The sequence below is a fragment of the Trichoplax adhaerens genome, genomic scaffold (genome assembly GCF_000150275.1).
Source record: "Trichoplax adhaerens TRIADscaffold_9 genomic scaffold, whole genome shotgun sequence".
In the NCBI taxonomy this organism is placed as follows: Eukaryota; Metazoa; Placozoa; class Uniplacotomia; order Trichoplacea; family Trichoplacidae; genus Trichoplax; species Trichoplax adhaerens.
In genome coordinates, this window is record NW_002060951.1 from 36,525 (window position 1) to 59,166 (window position 22,642).

General features: G+C 33.0%; 5 protein-coding genes across 5 annotated transcripts; 3 read left to right on the plus strand and 2 right to left on the minus strand.

Annotated features, from left to right (window-relative positions):
- Window positions 1-2,522: 2,522 nt before the first annotated feature.
- Window positions 2,523-3,890, plus strand: TRIADDRAFT_64133 (expressed hypothetical protein; the record flags this gene model as incomplete). The annotated part of the gene is made up of 9 exons (XM_002114817.1): window positions 2,523-2,585; window positions 2,740-2,805; window positions 2,944-2,991; window positions 3,143-3,194; window positions 3,282-3,338; window positions 3,434-3,471; window positions 3,547-3,601; window positions 3,688-3,732; window positions 3,844-3,890. The coding sequence occupies 9 exons, from the start codon at window positions 2,523-2,525 to the stop codon at window positions 3,888-3,890; spliced, it is 471 nt and encodes a 156-aa protein (XP_002114853.1).
- A 393-nt stretch (window positions 3,891-4,283) lies between these two features.
- TRIADDRAFT_28955 (uncharacterized protein) lies at window positions 4,284-7,142 on the minus strand (the record flags this gene model as incomplete). Its single annotated transcript, XM_002115011.1, has 7 exons — window positions 4,284-4,500; window positions 4,655-4,781; window positions 4,877-5,022; window positions 5,210-5,460; window positions 5,589-5,761; window positions 6,088-6,485; window positions 6,979-7,142. 7 exons carry the CDS (start codon window positions 7,140-7,142, stop codon window positions 4,284-4,286), a joined length of 1,476 nt encoding a protein of 491 aa, XP_002115047.1.
- A 1,369-nt stretch (window positions 7,143-8,511) lies between these two features.
- On the plus strand, window positions 8,512-10,860 carry TRIADDRAFT_4611 (uncharacterized protein; the record flags this gene model as incomplete). Its single annotated transcript, XM_002114818.1, has 10 exons — window positions 8,512-8,586; window positions 8,709-8,745; window positions 8,920-8,948; window positions 9,480-9,524; window positions 9,664-9,705; window positions 9,897-9,968; window positions 10,071-10,155; window positions 10,250-10,278; window positions 10,393-10,494; window positions 10,723-10,860. Coding segments are annotated over 10 exons (654 nt in total), but the record flags the coding sequence as incomplete, so codon positions are not given.
- A 2,198-nt stretch (window positions 10,861-13,058) lies between these two features.
- Window positions 13,059-16,256, minus strand: TRIADDRAFT_58790 (uncharacterized protein; the record flags this gene model as incomplete). The annotated part of the gene is made up of 5 exons (XM_002115012.1): window positions 13,059-13,148; window positions 13,286-13,490; window positions 13,700-13,782; window positions 15,605-15,692; window positions 16,240-16,256. 5 exons carry the CDS (start codon window positions 16,254-16,256, stop codon window positions 13,059-13,061), a joined length of 483 nt encoding a protein of 160 aa, XP_002115048.1.
- Window positions 16,257-18,201: 1,945 nt separating this feature from the next.
- Window positions 18,202-22,531, plus strand: TRIADDRAFT_58791 (uncharacterized protein; the record flags this gene model as incomplete). The annotated part of the gene is made up of 8 exons (XM_002114819.1): window positions 18,202-18,307; window positions 19,117-19,158; window positions 19,875-19,948; window positions 20,267-20,368; window positions 21,129-21,319; window positions 21,494-21,623; window positions 22,207-22,306; window positions 22,455-22,531. The coding sequence occupies 8 exons, from the start codon at window positions 18,202-18,204 to the stop codon at window positions 22,529-22,531; spliced, it is 822 nt and encodes a 273-aa protein (XP_002114855.1).
- Window positions 22,532-22,642: the final 111 nt, after the last annotated feature.

A 22,642-nucleotide genomic window follows, 5' to 3' on the forward strand; every position in this document is an offset into this window, starting at 1 on the left:
CTGTACTGGTCTTTTACTTTTTAGTTTTTACTTATTGCTATCACATGGTGTACTGGATGATACGCCAGCGAGCGAGCGAGCTGAGCAAATTCAGTAGTACTGCACTGTGTCACATATAGTGTATTGTCATATGATATACTGTATATGACATATACACTTATTATACAGTATGTGCATATGACAATATACTGGATGTATCCGTCCGTCACATTTAGCTAAAATTCTACCACTATCTTTGATATCGCCAATTACTTCAATGTTTTTCGATAAGATATATTAGGTGATATGCACGCGCAACTTCTGTCTATCTCTCTCTCTCTCTCTCTTTGACTTTTGAAAGGCTATTAAAGGACCTATTCCCATAATATAAGTTAGTGATCGATATCGTGCTACTCTCTGATTCTATGTGTTTCTTCTGATATGATTTCAAATCATTCTACTTTCTCTGTATTATTTGTATATGTATTGACTCACGTATTCGACACAAAATATTACATACTGTATGTACAGTGTACAGTACGCTACTCATTGCACCGTACTGTGTACTGCACTATACTGTAGACTGTAGAGGTCACGTACGGGTACGGTGCAACACTGCAGAAGCGTTGGAGTAATTGAGGCGGCATTCAGTACTCAGTATCGTACGGTGGCCGAGAACAGCACTGTACAAGTGTACAGTACTGTATTGTACTCAATCTGTGTCTCAATCCGAGTCAATCGTGAAGGCTTTTGAAATTTTTCCATTCACAAAAAACTATACAGTACTGTGCACTGTACAAGTGTACATTGTACTGTACTACTAAAATGACAAGCAAAATACGGTTGGCAGTCAGAGATTACTAAAAATTAGCAGTCCTTGAGGCAGTATTACTGTACTGTAGGTCGGAGTTGAGAGTGAGTACCAGCGTTGTTGATAATACTGTACAATGTTTAATTTAAAGTCGGCTAGTAGTCTAATCCAGTATTTAGTGATTTAGTACAGTACTGTATAATACAGTACAGTAAGCCAGAGTTGACTTTGATATCGACCTACTGTACTGTACATTGACTGTAGTCTGTAGGTGTTCTCGGTCATGCGCATCACAGCAGTGCATTGGATTTGATCTTCCACTAAGTTTTAACTTTAACAGGAAAGCACGAGGAGTCTGCAGCACACCAACGGAACCTGCAAAGCTGCGAAGGAGTAAGTAACGCATTAGATATTTGCATCCAATCACTTTGTCAGTAATTATTCCGAACACTAAATCATGCTGGTATATTAGAGAGATGATGTATCTAGTTATTGCTGTATTTGCTGGTGAATATATCTTGACTCTTCTTGGTATACCTTGTATCGTAAAGACGTGAAAGTTCTAGTTTTTCCCACAGGTCAAAGCAGATTGTTCGCTACCGTAAATGTTCACAATTCACCATTTACCTTCGCATCTCACAACTGTTGGTTAATTTTACAAATACGACAGAAATAATTATTACTGTATAACGGTGTATGTCAATATAATTTTTCCAAAGTATTTTATTAATTACAGTAAAAGAAATGTTTAACGCTAGAGCTGAATGGTTTCAGTTATCGACGCACTGTACAACTCAGTGTACAGTCGATTTTAACTACGAGCCGAATGATATCGAATCTTGATAGACATCTTCAGTCGATTTTTTGGGACAGTCTATCTACTTTGTGTACAGTATTCTGAATGTAAATTTTGAATAGGTATCAGCACAATACTATCTAAAATTAACTCGTTCCAACTAAAAACATTTGAATAATGCGTTGGATCTTATTATTTTATTACATTTAATATTGACTGTCAGGTTAATACACCATACACTATTACTCACGGCATATTGAGATATAGTCATATCGCTGAAGTGGTTTTTCGTACCATTTGCTTGTACATTTAGAATCGATTATGCATCTTTTTTTACCTAATTATATCGTTATAATACATTATTCTATAATAAAAACGTTATAACTGTACCTCTAAATCATTGACAAACTCTACTTTTTGATACTGTACTACTGTGTTGCTTTACGTATGCGTTTATAGTGGTAGTCATGTTGTCTAATCATTTCACTATACAGTACACTTAAAAAATTCGATAGAAAATGTACGAAGTACAGCATATGTATCTTTTTAACTGCAATTCACAATCATTCAAATCAAATACTATCAAATTCAATTGGGTTTATTTAAACCTAATGAAGGTAGATACATAAAACTGGAGCTTTAAGCGAATCCTTATAACCCTTATACATCAATATCAAATATTGTCAGTAGTTGTATCTTAGGCGAGTAGATTCTGTGCTATATACAACTGGCAATGTTACAATCTAATGGGTTTTCCGCTTGTTTTTGCGCTATCCATATTTTATACTACTATAATTCTTGCTATTGAAGCGTCCCTGACATACTTGACGATTATAACTTCTTTGGCTTCATCTTAGCAATTGTCATCGAAAGTGCTTAGTTAAACGTTTTAATAAATGGACTGCTTTATAGATACCGTAGTACGTGAGTGGACTAATGAATCAGGAGAAAGTTAATAAATTACAACATCAAGTCCGCCAAGTCCGCATTGGTGGCAAGGTAACTAAAGTTCATTTTGTGTTTGATTTATTTTAATTCAATCTTGATGATAGCGCTTGTAATGTGCATTACCCATCGATTATTTAAGGATCATTTGTAGAGTAATTGCAATTGATATCCTTACTGTACGTTCTTTTTCTTGTAACGTTCTTAGGGGACACCAAGGAGAAAGAAGAAAGTTGTTCATAGAAGTGCAACTACTGATGATAAAAAGTTACAGGTACAAACACAGTATAATATTGACTGGATGTTGTGGCTAAATCTGCTTGCTAGGCTACTGTTGATCTATCAGCCTCACTTATTAGGAGATAAATATGTTGGAAATTGTATCTGATATTATGCTTTTGTATCACTGAAGACTACCTTAAAGAAGATTCCGGTCAACCAAATTCCTAGTATAGAAGAGGTATACTTGGATTTTCTGTTTACGAATTTCATTTAAACTAATCTCCAATATCTGTATATCATTGATGTGCTGTAAATGCACTTCTAATAGCCTGTCTGGATACCCACCCTATAATCAATTTCATTAATGTTAAACTATCTATAACCTCTAGGTCAACATGATTAAAAGTAATGACACTGTTATCCATTTTGCAAATCCCAAAGGTACCGTAAATTATCTTTCCATCTTGTAATTTTACCTCCTTTCCATGTGTTCATATCGTAATATTTTATTCCAAATTTATTTTTTAGTACAAGCTTCTCTTGCTGCCAATATCTTTGCAATTTCTGGTCATGCAGAAAATAAAAGTAATTATTGACAACAATTTAGCCATGGTATCAGTTGCTTGACGGGATTAGTAAATTTCTTGTAATGATTAATGGATTTCTTAATTTCGTTTCAGCTGTTGCCGAAATGATACCTGGCATTTTGAATCAAATGGTACGACACCTATTTATTGACGATAATTAGTTTGTGTATGGTAACTGATAACTATTTTTCGTATCCTAAAATTAGGGTGGTGATAGACTTGCTAATTTACAACACTTGGTTCAGAAATATGTGTCGGCAGGTAAATGTTGCAAAACTAGTAGACATTATTGAATTCAATTTCTGGTGTTATGCTTACTGAAACCAAACACTGTCAATTACGTTAAGGTGAAAATCCTAAAGCCCCTGTAGAAGCCGATGACGATGTTCCAGGTTGAAAATCTTTACATATGCTTATTGTACAATTTGTGGAAATATAATCTTATAAATGTATGTATGTATAGTTTACAAGTATAGATACTAACGCCCTCTTTTGACTTACAGATTTGGTGGAAAACTTCGACGAAGCATCGAAAGATGAATCTACTTAGATGTCAGCCTATTTTAACTTTCATGCCGTTTACAACAACATTTATCTTTTAGCTAATTTTGCCTTTTTTCTCTTTTAAGTATTAAGTATAGTGAGGCCTAAAAATACTAATTTTAGGGCCTTTCTTTGTTGCTCATCGCGTTTCACAGTGTAACATTTGTAATTGAAACGCATACAATATCGCAATTCAACGTTCTAATTAAAAAGTTGTATAAAAAATTTTATGATCGTAATTATTTTTTGATCATTTCACAAATTTGTTGCGGTTGGCCAGAGGTTATTATCATAAAATATCTCAGAGACGCAACCGCGCTGTATAACTATAATACCTTAGTTGCTGGATAGTGTTGACGTTGACGTAATAGTAAGCATATCTTTATACTGATGAGCTACTTTACCATATTTTAGTTGTTACTTTGTTTACATGTAATACAACAATTATAAAAGAAACAGCGTATATGTAACCAACTAGAATAACGGCTGCTAAAATATTATCTACTCTGATTGTATTCATACTCAAATTTACACTACCAGTCATTACATTCGCTAATAAAAAATATCCTAACTGGTTCCTTTCGATAGCCGCATACAAACATGCGCATGTGCGATTTCTATCTGAGGAGTCCTGCTAGCAAAGTATAGCCAAAAACATTGCTGTTTTAATTTGATTGCACAATCAACATCAGTCTACTATTACAGTATTATTGAAACCTAACTACAACATTCATAGTTACCTTGGTCATTTTCAATTCTGTATCACGTAACTCCAGTGTAGGCGTGCATACTGAACATCCAGCTAATGGCATTTCTTCGCAAAAGTTACCCGTCATAGTAAAATAGGTACTGATAAGTTCCACCAGTAAGTACATAAATATATTGAAAGCCATAAAGGCTAGCTGTAATTTAAAGCCATATTATAAATGAGACGCACAAGTAAGAACATAACTTAGATCAAACAGTATTGTCTAAATAAACTCAATCATAGACTTACCATCCATAGAACGTACGAAAAATTGGCAAATCGTCGAGATACGGGCTCGAACAATTCGGCATTGAACCAAGTGAGTTCCCATAAAACGATATCAACAATAATCAATATTACTAAGACCTTTAACCACCTAGTTAAAGACGATCTGCATTCAAGATAATAGATATGCAACTTAGAAATAAAATTTACAATTACTACTGTAAACCAACTTACATATCAAATTAAGTATTTACAAGCGATTAAATAAAGAAATAATGACTCCAGATCAAATCTAGTAGTACTAGTAAATTTCAAATTAATTATAGTTACGCAAGTGTTTCTCAGCTACTGACATTGGTTTTAGTAGTTGTTTGCCGATTTCTATTCCAATTAGGTACAATGATAAATATCCAATACAAGAGAATATCCCTTCTCTATTGGCTTCAATAATTCCGTTTCTCCCTCCACTTCCATCAAATCCCGAAATTATAACATCTTTCAAATTATAGTTTGTTAATGTAACTTGATAAAATACACCAATGCAAGCTCCAATTAATCCACTAAGGCTGATCGGGATGATAATAAATATCAGGGACGCCAGTAACTATATTCGAAAAGATGCAATGACCAATGTAAAAAATTTATCATTATTATTTATTTATTATTGATAGTAGAAAACATTTTAACCTGCCAATACATTTGTGTTTACTATATGAGTGTCAATTTACCTACCCTAATGGCAGCCAAGGTAAAAAAGAAATTCCAGTGCACCCCGTACTCACTTACATGTAGTTGATAATTTATACCTGCTGTAGCAATCAAACGACCAACACCTATCACTACTAAGGGCATTATCGACTTTAATGATTTTACTAATGATGACGAAAAGGGGGCAGAGGCATTGCCTTGATGTAAATTATTATCTGAGAAGAAATTCCAGACATCAAGTATTAATTATCCAGTCATTCTGAGACATCTCAATTTTAAAGATCTAGTCTGTAATATAACAATACATCCGAATACAAGATACAATGGCTAAAATCTTTAAAATGATACAGAATCACAATTTTAACATTCTAATGGCTTATGCCTTTCTTAGTTTAGGAGTAATTCAGCTTTTGTACGTTAAGTTCAAAAACTAAGCAATCTTAAATAGTTTAGTGTGTCAATAAATGGTGAATATTATTGCTCTTACCTTTGCCACGAGCAGTTTGAGCTTTTTTATTGTAACGATAGATAGAATATCTCGCTTCAGGTGCAACGATAGCAGCTGCTAAAACGAAGCAACCTACACCAATATCCATAAGCCCATGTCCATAGGTTTCGGCTTTTGCAAGACATCTTGGAAAGATTTTAAAGTCAACAGCAAGAATAGCAATAGCTGTGCAGATGTTGACCTCAATTCTGTAGTAGGATATGAATTTCAGCTGACAACTAACATTTAAATTATTGAAGTCTATTTTCTTCTTAGATAAGGAATGTCTAGGTGGTTGTTGATATCGCCACAAAATGCTTGCTACGATTATTGTTATCATTGTCACGAAGAGAACATAGCAATAATCATACATAATTGTACACGATAAAAGAAATGGCAGGCATAAACAAGCAACGTCTAAGGTAAATCTGGACCTAAAATGCGTAGAAACCATTAGCATACAATTAGCTGGCATAAGTCTGCTTTTATTTAATGCATTAAGAATCACTCATGTTACAAAGGCTAACCAATACAGTATTCCTGTATTACGCACATTACTGTATATTGCGAAAGTATGTGGCAGCGTATTTCCTGTATAACGTAAAATGCATAATGGAATCATTTATTTTATAAAAATACGTATATTTAATTACAGTAAGGCTTATGCGTAAGTAAAATACGCGTGGTGCTATTAATACCGGTGGATCTCTAAATGGACATTTTCGATCAGATTAATAAATATTCGTAAATAATAAATGTATTAGATCGTGGAATGTGAGGAGTTTACAATCACCATCGTAGATACTTATGCCAAGAAGATTTTTTACAGAACTTCTTCAAAATCATTCTATAGATTTAGATAATTATCGCAAAGTCGAGGAAACACTGAGTAGATTAATCAAATTTTATTACATCAAAAGAGCTTACCATTGGTTTGAACGGTTTAATTTGATGCCAATGAGAGCAATAATACATTGTCGAAATAAGATGGAAATCGGCATTAATGATGTTAGAGATAGTATTTCAATAGTAGTTGTACCGTTGAGATGACTGACAAACTGTTCTCTTTCTAGCCTAGAATCGGTATCCATAATGTTTCTCCTGCATACAATCTACATATGCATAAAGCTAAATCTTAATTCTCGATGTTGCTTAGGTGATCGATGAGGACAGTAAGTGTACGTTCATGCAATCAAGATATCGATCGATTGATTACAATATCCTATCACTACTAGAAGCACGAAATCTACTGGGCCAAATAATATTCTGTTATATCTAGGCCAAGAAGTATTGCCCTAGGTTGATTAAAATCGAAGTGTACGGAATCCTTTTAACCAAATTATAACAGATTTAACAGTAATTTATCGCAAAATTCCTCAAGCTACCTCATGACTTGTATGTAAGTGCTCGTATACCTTGATTTATCGTACCGCAATAATCTCAATCCTTGTAATAATGAATAATATACAATAAAATTAGAGCTGAGTAGCTGTGATGCCAATAGCAAGGCGTATGTGGATTCCTTTCTGGACTAGAAGAAGTTTAGTTTAGCAAGATATTGCAACAATCTGTGAGTTTTGTTTACAGCTGGAGCACCTAGGAGTGACCATTTCCCTTACAGGTTTCCATAGTTTCTGTAGTACTGCGCTGTACTGTACCATGGGCTACTAAAATACCAGCAGATTTAGTAATAGTCCATGACGGTACAGTGCAGATCATATACTCTACAGTATGTTAAAGGCGTACAGTACATACTGTACAGCATTACCGACATTGTGTAGTATGCTAAACCTACACTATCTTATGTGCAATACATAACTGCCTCGGCCATACACAACACTCATAATTTTTCATCGTTCTGTAAACTATATGACTACTAGTAAACTATATATCGCTCTCGCTCGTAGGCTAAATACGCAAACATTGATTAGGAGCAAGTAGAAAAGGACCACTGCTGCAGTCTGAATAAACCAACGATATGCAAGGACAACAGTAGCTGCAAAACCTGTAAATACTGAAATTGTGAGCTCAACAGAGTTTGCATGCAGATATCCGCTGTCCAAAATATAGTATATTGAGCAATACAGAGCTCATTGGAATACTTTCTTTAGGACTGCTTTATATGATTGGTATACTATCCTCAATTTAAGACCTTCTCCGGCTATCATGCTAAACTGCTACTGACACAGTCGTGTGCGCAATTAATACGACTTTGCAAAGGTTAGCCTATGGATATTGTATTCTAATTTTGCTGAAATCAGCTACGAGATACGTGTAAGAATGTAAATGCAATCAAATGAATTTACTGTTAATACATAACATGTTGTACGCTTATAGAAGGTGCTATATTTTAGCATATTAAGTTATAGTCCTTGCTAGCACATCATGGTCGAGGTCCTGCGAGAAAAGCATCAACCATCATTCCATACTTTACAATCTACAAATATTGATTCTGCAAGTGATGTAGCAGAAATACAGAAATGTCTTCTTGCATGGTACGATGCTAATAAAAGGGATCTACCGTGGAGGAGAATGGTAAAATCAACTGTACTTGTATACTTGTATATAGACATTTTCTAATAAGATTACCGGCTAAATAGAAGCCAGAAATCACTTTGGATCGCTATCCATAATCTAGCGTTTATTTCTCTTATCAGGCTACAGTAGAAGACATTGACAGAAGGGCATATTCAGGTACAGTAAATTGACTTCGAAGCAGTGACATTTACGTGAAGTAGAAAAAACAGCACAATATTATTCCCGGATAAATTGTGATGCCAATTAATTCTAAAATTAATCAGTTATCTCCAGTTGGAAAACATTGATTATGCTAATTATCGTTATTTTTTGACTCCTTTCATTATGTAGTTTGGGTATCCGAAATAATGTTGCAGCAGGTACTTATGATTAAAACTGATTTATGAAAAACGCAGCATTAGCACTGTTATCTAAAGATTATTACTTTAACTGTGAGTTCAACGCAATAGAATAGGATAGCATATCTCCTTCTATTATGCAATAATATACTGCCTTGTTTTATCAAAATACTCATTCTGAGATGTATCAAATAGTAATTAATCAATATCAAGTTAAGTATTTTCACTTAATTAATATCAGTATCCGTATTAATAAAGGCATATCTTGCACGCGATCAGAGCTCTAATCAAATTTATAAAACTAGCTAGAGTAAAATCAATTGATGTGCTTATAGTTAATTAATATAATGAAACTGTGTGAGGTATTTGTTGCTCGTTAAATGCGGTATCATATTATCAACTGCGAAATAATTAAGTTCAACAACTATACAGATCCAGTAGTATCCACATGCTATTCTATCGTACCAGTATATTACGCTTGTGATATCAACACATAGAGGAAGACCCTGTTACAGCTAGATCGCTGATAACGTTGCTTTATTTTATCCGCAGACGCAAGTTGCAACTGTTATTAGTTACTATAACAAGTGGATAAAGGTATTATATGATGTTTAAATCTAATCACAATTAATTAATTATTATAGTTGTGCCGTTGATTTTCTAAGAAATAGTGACTACCAGTAATCCAAAGAATCATTTTAACCCTACAAATATCGAAATTTAAATTTTAATGTAGAAATGGCCAACAATCAAAGCCCTTAGTGAAGCAACCTTAGAGGTAGTTCTGTTAATCTACTGATTAATTTTTACGTAATTCCATGATAACGTGTCTCATGAGTAAGATTGCATGAATGATCAACAGTTAGGCAATAAAAAAATGTAAATATCTTACCTACAGTATATATATATAATTATATATAATATATGAGATAATAATGAAATATAAAAATGAAATATATTACTGCGTAGGAAGTCAACGAGTTATGGTCTGGTCTCGGATATTATTCACGAGCGCGGAGGCTTCACGAAGGTGTAATAAAGGTTACATTTTCTTAATTTGTCAAATATTCTGCTCAACCAGGATTTAAATCGCCTTACCAATGGCTGAAAGCTTACATTTAAAGGTATATTTCTATATTTCAGATAATGACCAAGTTTAATGGCCATATGCCACGGAATGCATCTGAGTTACATAAAGAAATTCCGGGTATAGGACGATATACTGCAAGTTAGTGCCGTAATGATATGCACATACTATATCAAACGCTTATAGGTTCAGAAAATAACCAGTTTTTAACGCTAGAAGTATTCATTTTCATCAGGTGCTATTGCTTCGATATCATACGGTGAGGTAAGAATTGCGAAGTGGACGACAACAACTTTTCGTCATTATTAGTATTCTATCTTTGATAACGCATCCGTTTGTAATCCGTTAAAAGCTAATGCCCTGTATTCTCTAAATAAGGTAACTGGTGTCGTAGATGGTAATGTCATCCGTGTTTTATCAAGATTACGAGCTATTGGTGCTGAAAGTAACAGTAAAGTAGCTGTCGAAGCGATATGGTTTGTAACTTGAGAGTCGAGTGCTGTTTTTGTATACGTGAGACGAGTACGGTATAATATTAATGATACGTTACTGGGCCTAATCAGGACTTTAGCTAATATACTAGTCAACAAAAGTCGTCCTGGAGATCATAATCAGGCTAGTAAACTTAGTTACACTTCGCTAATACTGTTTTGATCTAGTTTTATTTAATTCTCTTCATTACATACGTTGCAGTGACCTTTTAGTGAGATTAATTCTGGTTTAACTTTATTTTTCATGGTTTGTAATTACAACGCAATACAGGCTGTCATGGAACTGGGTTCGACGGTATGCACTCCAAGAAATCCGAACTGCAGTAGTTGTCCAATTAATGATTACTGCTTGGCTTTCAAACAAGTAATCAGAAGTGCACTTCAGAATTCTAATTGCTGTGACTCCTTAGCCAGAATGCAATTATTTAACGTTCTAGGTTAACCGACATAAGACTATAGAAACAAAATTAACGAAACGAAGTAATAGTGTTCGAAAAGATTTAATAAATAATATCCAAGATATTGAAGAAGGTGAAAGCAAATTTGTATACTTAATCGATTAATGTTTTACTGTTTGAAATAAACTGTAATTGCAATTTAATCTTTTTTCTTTGAAATTGTTGTAGCTCCTTGTGTGTTATGCTTACCAATTACTTATAAATGGGATCCAAAGTAAGTACTGTTGATATAGCAACTGATTTATAGTAAAAATACTGTATAAGACAGCTGTTTTTCCCCAATTGTTTTACCATTAATACGTTCGATCTAGCTTAGGAGTATTAAATTATCCCCAAAAGCAAGCTAAGAAACCTTCCAAAGAAGAAACGGTAAAACTACAAGTGCAACAGAATATTCGCATCCCATAGCATATCATTTTAATTATATTATTACAAAATGACAATATTTTAATTGATTTTTAAGTGCAACTAAATCTATTATTATAGTTTTTTGTCTGCATAGTGCGGCAGTTACTTTATCAAGATTCAAATACTCCCTCATACCGGTTCTTGTTGACCCAGAGACCAAACACAGGTACACATATATTAAATTAAGTAGATCTATCTCCTCCATGTTATTAATTTTCATGACAAAATTTTCTCTTACAAGGATTATTGGCAGGAATGTGGCAATTTCCTTTAGTAGGGGTAGATAAAGAATGGAGCCCTAAGAAGCAGAGGGATACGATGTTGATTTATTTACATGATGAATTGGAGATTGCCACTGAAATGATACAGCATCATGGTCGAGATATATGTGAAGTATGGTGATATACGGCACTTAAGAATTGATTATTACTACAGTATTGTAGAAGTTATTTAAATTTATCATTGTTATTCTTTTATTACTCCAAAATTAATTAGGTTCCCCACATATTTTCTCATCTCCGCCATAATTATAAAGTTGACTACATAGATATCAGTCCGGATATCAGGTATGAAATTTGGATTAACTTTAATCATAAACATATCCTATTTGATAATTATTGGTTGTTATATTATAGATTAAAATCATCCTCTACTAGTGGTCTATCCGTTAAATGGGTGACAGATAAGGAACTCAAAAAGTCTGCAATTACTACTGTTATAAGAAAGGTTAAATGGGTTATGTTGGCTGTGCATACTGTAGTTACGCTTAGTAATACTCTCTATTACGTGCGTACCTTATTCATTACATTGATTCTATATCTATTATATATAGATTTTTCAAAAATTTGAAAACCACCAAAGTACTAAAGAACAGAAAAAATCTATTACGAAAAGATCTAAAAATAATAAAGACAGCTGCAGCAACCAAACGTCATTACTATCGTATTGGAAATAATAGCTCATTTCATCAATTATGACAGATTGAAACATGTTTCGTTTGCAAAGATAGCACTGTTTGATTGCCCTTCAAAATGATTTTTAATACAGTACAGTAATAACAGTTACGAATTAAAGGTGTTGACATCCATCTTAGCATTGAGCTTACATGAGTCTATTTCAGGAATTTGCATTAGTAATTAAAAACAAGTAAATTTGTATAAAATTAGTATAGTCACTCAATCTGCTATGCTCACTTTGATTTTATGATTAAAGATACTTTTCAATCAGTATTTTATCGAAATGATACAAAGTCATATTCTCTTACTTCTTTCAACGACCTAATCACAATATGATCGTATCACATGTCTTAAAGCATTATACAAGCTTTTTGTAACCACGATCAAAGCTTTTTACATTAATAAAACTATAAAACTATTATATACCGTAACATCCAAAGTCTGTTATTTACATTGTCATCATTATATATATAATGAAATAATAATAATACTAATAGATATAGATCATAAATTGATGGGATTAGTAAAAGTAATCAAGATAATAAGTTCACGCCTAACATGTTACACTCTAACTAGCTATCGATTTCGTAACGGATATTTCGTAAGATTTCATTAATACGGATTATAATTTGGCCTTGCCTATCGAAATAGAACACAATAAATCATCAGCGTATAGTTAACATGCATTTACTGTATGAGGACATCCTATGATAATAATTATCATCGTATTCTTACTCCTTTCTTAATTCGCGAACTTGAAGTTCATAATCTTGGTCTGGATGATCAATGACATCTTGTTTAGCGCATTGCAGCTTGGTAGTCTAAAATCAGATTTTAAATCATTTATGCATTGAAATTGTTAGATTAATTACTACTTTTATTATCTTTTATTATGGTGTTAACAACATTACTGCGATGGTGTTGCACACTCATAAAAGGAGTATAATGTTAATCTGACCAATTGAAGTTTATCTTTCTCGCCAGCTTGTATATCTTTCATTAGTTCTGCAACAGCTTTGGTCTTTTCATTTATTTCTAATTTAGCAATGATAGCAAGGATTTGTTTGGAAATGGATGCAAATTGTTCAGTAATTTTTGCGACATGTTGTCGATAAGTTTGAAAATCATAGTCTGGAGCCGTTTGTAAATAGGTTTTATGGGCACTGTAAAAACGTACATAAAATTTAATTTCTGAGAAACAAATATGTACACGTACTCAGTTATTTGAGCTCGTCTAACAACAAACATAAATATAAAATCCTAGTCTATAATTTCCCGTAAACTTCACTATTTTTAATATAAGTTATCCACTCTACAGAATTTAATTGGTAAGTACTTCAGCAAGATAGACAACAGCTTGGGTAGACTTTACCTTTCAAGTGTGCTGTAGGCAATAGCTCTATTTTGCTGGAGTTCCAAAAATTGATTTACGAGAGCTTCACAACTTTCACTTGCCTAAGAATTTAAAAAGAAAACTAAGTATGTAAGAATAGATGTCGATTATGATGTGTGTACTAAATTCTACCGTTATAAATCTAAAGCTCAATTTCTACCCTACAGCACTTGTGTGCTACGTGAATTGCGGCTTGATTCGACTTATGTTATTTGCCCCGCTTATATAGCCTCTAACATGCAGTGAGCAGGTTCTCGCATTGTGTGCAAATATCCTAAACTATAAAAATCACTCCGTATTGATGTACGTAAAGTTGGCTAAAAATACGATGAGTTTATCCTGATAAGCAGTCGCTTACGATTCAGTATGAAATTAATAAAACGGATGAACAGGTATTACGACAATTTTTATCTACTATGAGCTATCAACAACAAAAATGCTCCAAAACTCTTGAGAAAGAGCTGGAATCAGAAACCCAAATTTTCATCTATAGGTGAGTGATGATAAGCTGTGAATCACAGAGTACACTGTATTGATCGGCGTAAACTATACATATACTATGAACACCGCGAGTTTATCTCTATCCATTATTTATTGATATTCCATGCAAAATATAAAAATAGATGAATATTATAGAAATTTTAGCGCTCCTTGAGCGATTAATGATGTACACTAGTGCCGCGCTTTTAAGATAGGCTGAGTGTGATGAGCATCATGAACTAAATCAATCGTCGCTTGTGGCGTAAAATACGTCCATGCTATGCATGCTAAGACCTTATCCCGATCAATTATTTAATATATTTCATGCAAAATACGAAAGTAGATGGATATTATAGAGATTTTAACCCTCCATGAGCGATTAATGATGTAATACTAGGAATAATATGCGTTTAAAATAGGTTGAGTATGAAGAGCTTAATGAATCGTTGCTTGCAACCAGTTCTCCATTACTAGAGCTGATACAGTTAGAAAATATCGGAGCGTAGCCACACCAAACGAGTTTTCAAAGCACAAGTCATGGAAGTAACCCCTTAACAATCACGATGATGGCTGGAATGGAATTACGACTAGCTTATTAGGTAATAAATCATTGGAACTAACCATAGCTAATTTTCATCTGCTATTAACCGAAGAGGACAGGGTCAGGTCTGGAAGGAAATGTTGTATCTTGCAGGCGAACTCTTTCTGTTCATGGTCATTAGCTCACCATACTGTACAGTGTACTGTACAGTACAGTATGATGATGTAAAAGAGACCGACCAAGTTCAGTATTGTACTACATCACAATACATACTGAACTGCATTCGACACCGTACAGTATGTACTGTACAGCGAAATTCGGCCACTGACCTCCACTAGTGATTGCAGTGGTATAAAATAAAATAAATAAAATTTTAAATTTTATTTCATTTTTCTCCAGTATAAATTAATGTACCATAAATATAACGATTATTCAATAGAAGCTGCTGTCTACAGCTTGGCCTACGACTTGACTCCAAAAATTAGCAATAATATGCCCTCTACCCGGTGGACCAGGAGTAGTTATGCCATAGTAAGCCCTATTAACATAACACAGTTAAGCCAATGTGGCAATCGAACTGACTAGGTCTTTGCATTTACTGTAGTAAGAAGAAACCGTCTAACGGTTAAAGTATACATCTCCAGTCTTATGGAATCCGTGTCTGAACTGTATCATTAGTCGGAATTACTATGGCATAGTCAAAGCTTCTATGTCGGGTCCTAACAGAATATGATTGTACATTATATCATACTGTAAACGAAGTATCTTATCCGAGTAAGGATTTGAGTAATAAGGTTTATTTAGAGTCTATGCTGAGTAATAGATAGTATACAATGTTGTAGATCTCCAGATTCAGGACTTACTTTTAGAAAACTAGCGAATTTTCTTACATACTCTACTAGTTTACATCGCGAGGATCGTAAACAACAACAATCGTAGCCGATCTTAATTCTAGAATATAATAACACTAAGTTACTTCTTTACACACTGTACAGTATACTACTTATGCGAGTGTTGTACCAGATCTTGAAATTTTTTTGTAGAAGGGATACAATGAATTTCATGTCTTTCGTTATGATGAAGTACATAGATTTTCGTAATGGCAGATTTTAAAGATGAAAGTCATACTGTATTAGTATAAGCATCTCCTTGCACTATATATAATGATACAAATAAATAGACTTGCAAGGGTTGGACAATAATTCCGGAATTGGATAACTTCAAGATTTATCCATAAATTATAATGCGTAATCAGTTCATTAATACCCTTACACAACGGTGTATGTGCAACCGTGTATCCTAGAACCACCGTAATGTACTGTAGTCTAGAAGTGCTGCAAAAGAGAATATTACAGTCTCTGCAGGCAGCAACACAGGCACCAAAAATGGCGTGGATGAGTTTAGATTGGATGAAATCTATTCCTACCACACCGTCATAGAATAGAAAATACTATACTGTAATATTGCATCTCCTTAACCAAAAATAGAATCAGCTGACCTGATCGAGCATGACATAAGCAGTCTTATTGATCGACTCTTGTGCAATATTTTATAGTTTTGAAATAGTCAACAAAGGACCCTATACGAGCATTAGTCTACAGTAAGGAGGACAGTAGCATCTTTCTTGACAAGAAATTTAAATTTAATCGAGCGAATTGGATCCGTCATGAATGCTACAGTACACTTTATATAAATAGGATAACGGGCTACCAGATATCTCGCATGAGCAGTACTAATAACATCTCATGCAGTCCAAATACTAATGATATATCACTAAACGGCTGATATACTGTAAGTGAGAGCCGTACTATCGCATCAGCTATTTTGACCAAGAGAGTAAAGATATAGCTGAAGTCGTGAAATCGGCCATCAATGGTGCAACATAAATAGGAGAACGCGTATAAACATACCCTATACACACAAAATGGATAACTAGCAAAAGGTACAATGTACAGTATAATTACGGTAATGATGGCGTATCCGATTGACTTGTTATATCGACTGTATCGCATCACTAAATTAAATTAACATTCAAAATGAAGAGTTTGAACATATGTGCTAAGTGATCTCTTCTATAGCGGAAAAAAATAGATTGAAATCCATGGCTTTGTATTCCGATCATCATCCAAACTGCACGAGTCTTATTATTAACATCATTTGGCCAATGCCAAATACAGTAGTTATACAATCCTGTTAAGTAAGTTGAATCATACACGTGCTGTATTTCTTTTGCACAACTTTACCACCATCAACGTATGACCGGCTTCAGTTTACGTTAGAACCAGTCTAAATTCTGGTTTAATGAACAACATTGCATTTGAGTAAGCCTACGATGGCTTGAATAATGACAATTAATTAATCATCGTATTCGTTGTCAGACGGTAACACCATGAATAAAATGGTATAACAGTAATGAACATACTCGCACAACCTACGCTATTGACTATGAAAAAGAATAGCAGATGTGAGTAAGTTATTTTCTGACTAAGGTAAATAGTAGGCACAGTAACAGCCGGGATAACATACGTTTAATCAATGACTTCTTTAATATATCTATTCAACATATCAACTTAAATATCAACTACGGTATCTTGATTGAAAGATAAGCATCACCTTGGACGTAGAGACTATACTACCATCACTGACTACCAGGTTTATCTAACTATTTCATAATAATAAATTTTTATGAAATATCTCTTACCAGTCATCCAAAGTTGAAGCTTACATATTTTTAATAATATTATGTATGCACAGACGTAAGCTGATTATTGCGTTATAAAGAGAATCAATTAGTTTTTTAAATCAAATTTACTGTTACCTTTATTTCTTACTACTCCATAACTCACTTGTAAATACTAGGCGATATTGGAATTTTCTGTTAGTGTTTAAAATCACGACTTAAATGAAAGCTAATATAGCTTCCTATTTCAGTCATAACATTTAATTTAAGAGACTAGCACCGGGGCATTTGTGTGACTTTGGATTTAACTATATATAAGCTTGATAATTGATTTTTAACCTCAGTTTCTTTGGGACTAACGTAGAGTACACCGGTACTAACGTACCATATCTAGTAATAAATAAAATCCTTAACCTAAATCGCTATCGTCTGATTCTATTCAAGTATTGGAATAGGTTATTTTCTTTATAGAATTTCTCTTGAAGATAGTCGGAGATTAAGTAGAGTAGATAGACCAGTTTAGGCCTGATCACGAAAGCTGTTTTGTGAGACTACGTTACTTTGAGAACTCTTACTTGCAGAGTAGAGTCGTTTAACGAAATAATTCTTCATATCACTTGTATACATTATCATAAGACATTTCTTGAAATTTTTAAATGTCTACTTAAATTCATTTCAATTTAAATCACGCGTACAAATATCATTGGCTAGATGTTGAATTAATTCGATCTATACTCGCGGTATTCAAAAAAATTTATAACCAACGCTAAAGGAGACAAGATGATGATCGAACAAGATACTCAAGATAACTTAATAGAGGAGGCGAAACCAATAATCAATGAATCGGATGATGACCGATACGATTTCTATCAGTGTATTAAAGTCTGTAAGTATTTCTACTCTTTATCCATGTCATGTAAAATCTTTGAAATGTCTTCATCAGTAATATTCGCTAACGCAGTAAATCATATTTTTAATCCCAAATTAGTTGATAATGGTTGTGTCTCCTATAAACAGTCCCACTGCTAATACCAATGGCAAGAGAGGCATAAAATCTATATCAGTAGTGTAGTTTCAATTAGTACTCAAACAATTTAGTAGCAGCCTTTTAGAATATATGCCCGTATCAAATCGGAATTTAAAATTTCAGTTTTTTCAGTTACATGCTACAGAAATGACTATTGATGATTAAAATCAAGGAACTTTAAGGTAGTATTTCGTCGATAATGCAGTACTTAAAATTGGAAATGATTAGATATTCATGTCTTACAGTTATTAGCGTAGATTCAAATTTATAATATGATAATCTCTTATTGATTTATGAACAGTTACAGTTATGAATGTGGAGTTATTTTTTCTGATCTGTGGTAGTAATTACATAATCTAATGCAAACATCCTATCTAAAATTGATTAATGCGTACACTATAGTCGTAACGTAGAACAGGATCTTCTCATCTTACATGCAGATATGCAGTTATTTATTCAGATAATTGCACGCCATATTTAATCCACAGAAATATTTATTACATTATTCTTCTTAGCAAATTGCCAATTAAAGCTCTTATAAGAGTCCGTGAAGTTAATATTATTCTGATATAAACGTAAATATTTCGGTGCAACCCCTAGCTCCAAATAATGTCTTTAAAGGTTCCTTGATATTAAGGCATACAACATTCGTTCTGAAATACTTCTAGATGCATATTCACTATGCTGCTTTGTTGGTTCATCTATTGGAGGTAGGACGATTACTTTTCATCTAAATTAAAGTTAAATTGCTGGTATATCTCGATTTATACAGTATTACATTATAAAATATCGGTTGTTACCTGTAGTAAATGCGTATACACTAAATTTAAAATTTCTTCTAATTCTATCCGTATTTGCTAGCCTATCAGGAATAGAATAATTCTTGTTTCTATATCTATGAAGGAATTAATATACATATTACGATTAGCAACTGTAGTCAATTAGCCATAGCTACTATCTTTATCAGTAGGTATTGGCGAATGTACGCGTATTAGTGATAACATGATTATTATTTCATTATCTACGCGAAAATTTTGTATCCTATTACCACTAATAAATATTTATTTTCATAATGAGCTCTTAAATAATGCAACACAAGTTGAAATTTAAATTTCACCAAAATACATCTGTAGTACATTACCGCATGGATGTTAATTTTGGTATATATTAAGATTTCTAAACTTCTCTACACCTATGTGTTTATATATTGTACAAACTCATCTATTAAGTGAGCATCAATGTTATTAGAGAACTTACCTATACGAAGCTTAATACGCGTGTCACGCGTAATTTAATGCAATATAGTTCAATTATCTTAGTTCTATCTGTATCAGCATTGACCGCTTATAGTACGATATAGAGAAGAAGCCAGAGTATAAAATTATTACACGTTTGTTAAGGACACTGTTTAAATTTGTAATTAAAGCTTTACCAACACTTTTATCGCGCTCTGGACCATTTCCACTGATGGTGAATATTATTATTGCCACGATAATGCAGGTACAAATATATGATACCTTCAACTTCGATGCTTTTTATCGAAGAGCAAATATCCAAACTTAAAAGTCTATATCCATCCATAATTAAAGAACTTTCCCGTATTATATAATTTTTGAAATAAATATTCTTGCATTCACATTGATAGATATACAGTAGTAATGGCCTATTATACTTTAAATTTGTTCCTTTAATTAATACGATATCCATCACATTTTGTGCCTTTCTTAAATCGATATTAAAAGACTACTGGCATATGAAACTTTTAAACTTATTATGTTATAATAGTATACATTCAAGTTTATCTTACGTACATCTCAGGGAACTCTGGTATTCATTTTTACAACGATACTTCAACAAGCTCGGATTTTATTGCTTGTTCGAGGAATTAAGAAATTACCTAGCAAAGTTGAAACAGGAAAGGTACATAAAATCATTTTCTTGACATTGATCCTTGACTTAATTACTACTAACTAAAAGTAATTTACTACTATTTTCAGTCCAGTATTGGCTACTAAAATATAAATTTTTTGCTGCATCAGAATCACACTGTAGTTCTGTCTAAACTTATTTTTTATCATGAAATAAGGATTAAGATTTGCTAAAACACTTCTGCATTCACTAACTGATTATTAATCGCTCGAAATAGTATAATTTAGATATTTTATGCATATAACCTCTATCTTTCTATCAATGATCACAAATTTAATCCTCCTTAGCTACAATTTGGAATTTTAGCTTGATAAGTCGATATAATCGTACTTCAGCCACCTTTGATATTGCAGTGCTATTCGTAAGCAAATATTGTCCAGTAGCTACACACTACAGGGGGAAGATTAGAAACGAAGTAACATTTGCCATACTATAATGTTCGAATATAAGTATGCAGTATTGTGTTAGGACATCCCATTTGGCTCGATCTTCCCACCTCTAGTTTATTGATGTTATTATGAAGGACGAAAACATATAGTTGGCAATCTACGGGAAAGAATGAGAATAATAACACAACCCGATTAAATAACTCATTACCCCTGGTAACACAACGTATCTTATACTTGCAATTGTCATCTATTGATCACATGCCGGATTTAAAATGCAGCTCTTTCGTAATTCTTCCACATAATTGCTCGTTGTTATAGATTATTACTAATTATAAATTATCCTCGTTAACTATCTACTATAGATGGAGCTAGATGAACTAGATTCATTATCACCCAAAGAAGCCCAAGTTCAGGATGAAATGCAAGACGAAATTCAAATTGCTGACGATAAAATTGCAGCTGATAGTTTTGCCGTTAATATTAATTCCATTGTACATTTATTTCTTCCAATGATTTGTGAAATTATCTATATTTTCTCATTTTACTTTCATTTGTAAGTTTTTTAAAAGATAGAAGTAACATTTCAATTTCTAATACACACACACACTGTAGCAATCCTTCTAATAGTGTCTTAAAACATTCAATTTAGGCGTATAAAATACTTCATAAAATTTTACTTTTGAAGTTTCTCACTATCCTGCCTATTTTGTCATTATTTTCCTTTTAGCTTTGTAGTTTTGATTGGATTAGGATTAGCATCATCAGAAGCTATAGCACAAGTCATTGGTGTTAAGTATGTCCAAAAATTTATTGCTACAATATCTAATACTATCCATCTGAAATTTTTTTCAGATGAGGTCCGTGAAATATACAAATTTTCTATTAAAATAAAATATTGATGTATCTTACACCATTATAGCTATATAAATGTTATTCCATTCAACTTCTGGATCTTGTCCTTCATATTAATGCTCGCTCATGATATGTTTGAGAAATCTCTACCAGTGCTCGCATTTATTAAATATGTTTTGATTATCATTATGGTAAGCCATAATCTGTCGATAAGTACGGTAATACTTATACAAATTTTCATCAAGCTAATCTTAAACTATCATAGGTCGTTATTTATGAATGTATATGTGTACTATATTATTAGTATGGTGAATCAATTCTAATTTTATTTTGTATAGTTATTGTCGAGACATGTATTTATTATGCGTTCTTTGTATATGTGATAATAGAAGATATGATCAGCTATAGCTAAAGAGATATTCTTATTTTCGTGAAATCGATAAAAAATTAGAGTAACTCGAATAGGATTTATTACTACGTATATTTTTACTGTAAACACGATAACTTAAAATGATTTTCTTGTAGAGATATTCAATTTATTGCCACTGAGTATTTCGATATCCTAACTGTAATAATTGCTGCTAATAGATTATTGCCACAGCATGCCTTAGCGTAACAACACCAACAGTTCCTAACAATAATTTTCAATACATCACTTCCTCTTACCTCTATTTAACATTTACTCTAGGTATGTCTTTTTATTTAGCTTAATACGACGGTCTTTATTCTTTATTTATAAATTTTAAGCAACTTTACCATAGTAATACATTAAATTCTTATCATGCGTTATTGAAGTGCATATTAATACACACTTAACCTTCGCCGAAAATAATTAGGTGGTTGGCCAAATTATATGGTAGAGCCATTCACAATGATTCGTATGAAGAAGAAGAAAGAGGTGAAATTTCTGTAAACCTGAATAAAATCTATTTACCACGATTGTAGATATAAAACTATGAAATTGCAATAATTAAATTCAACTAGGCTACACTAACGATTAATTAACATAGGCTATCATCCGATA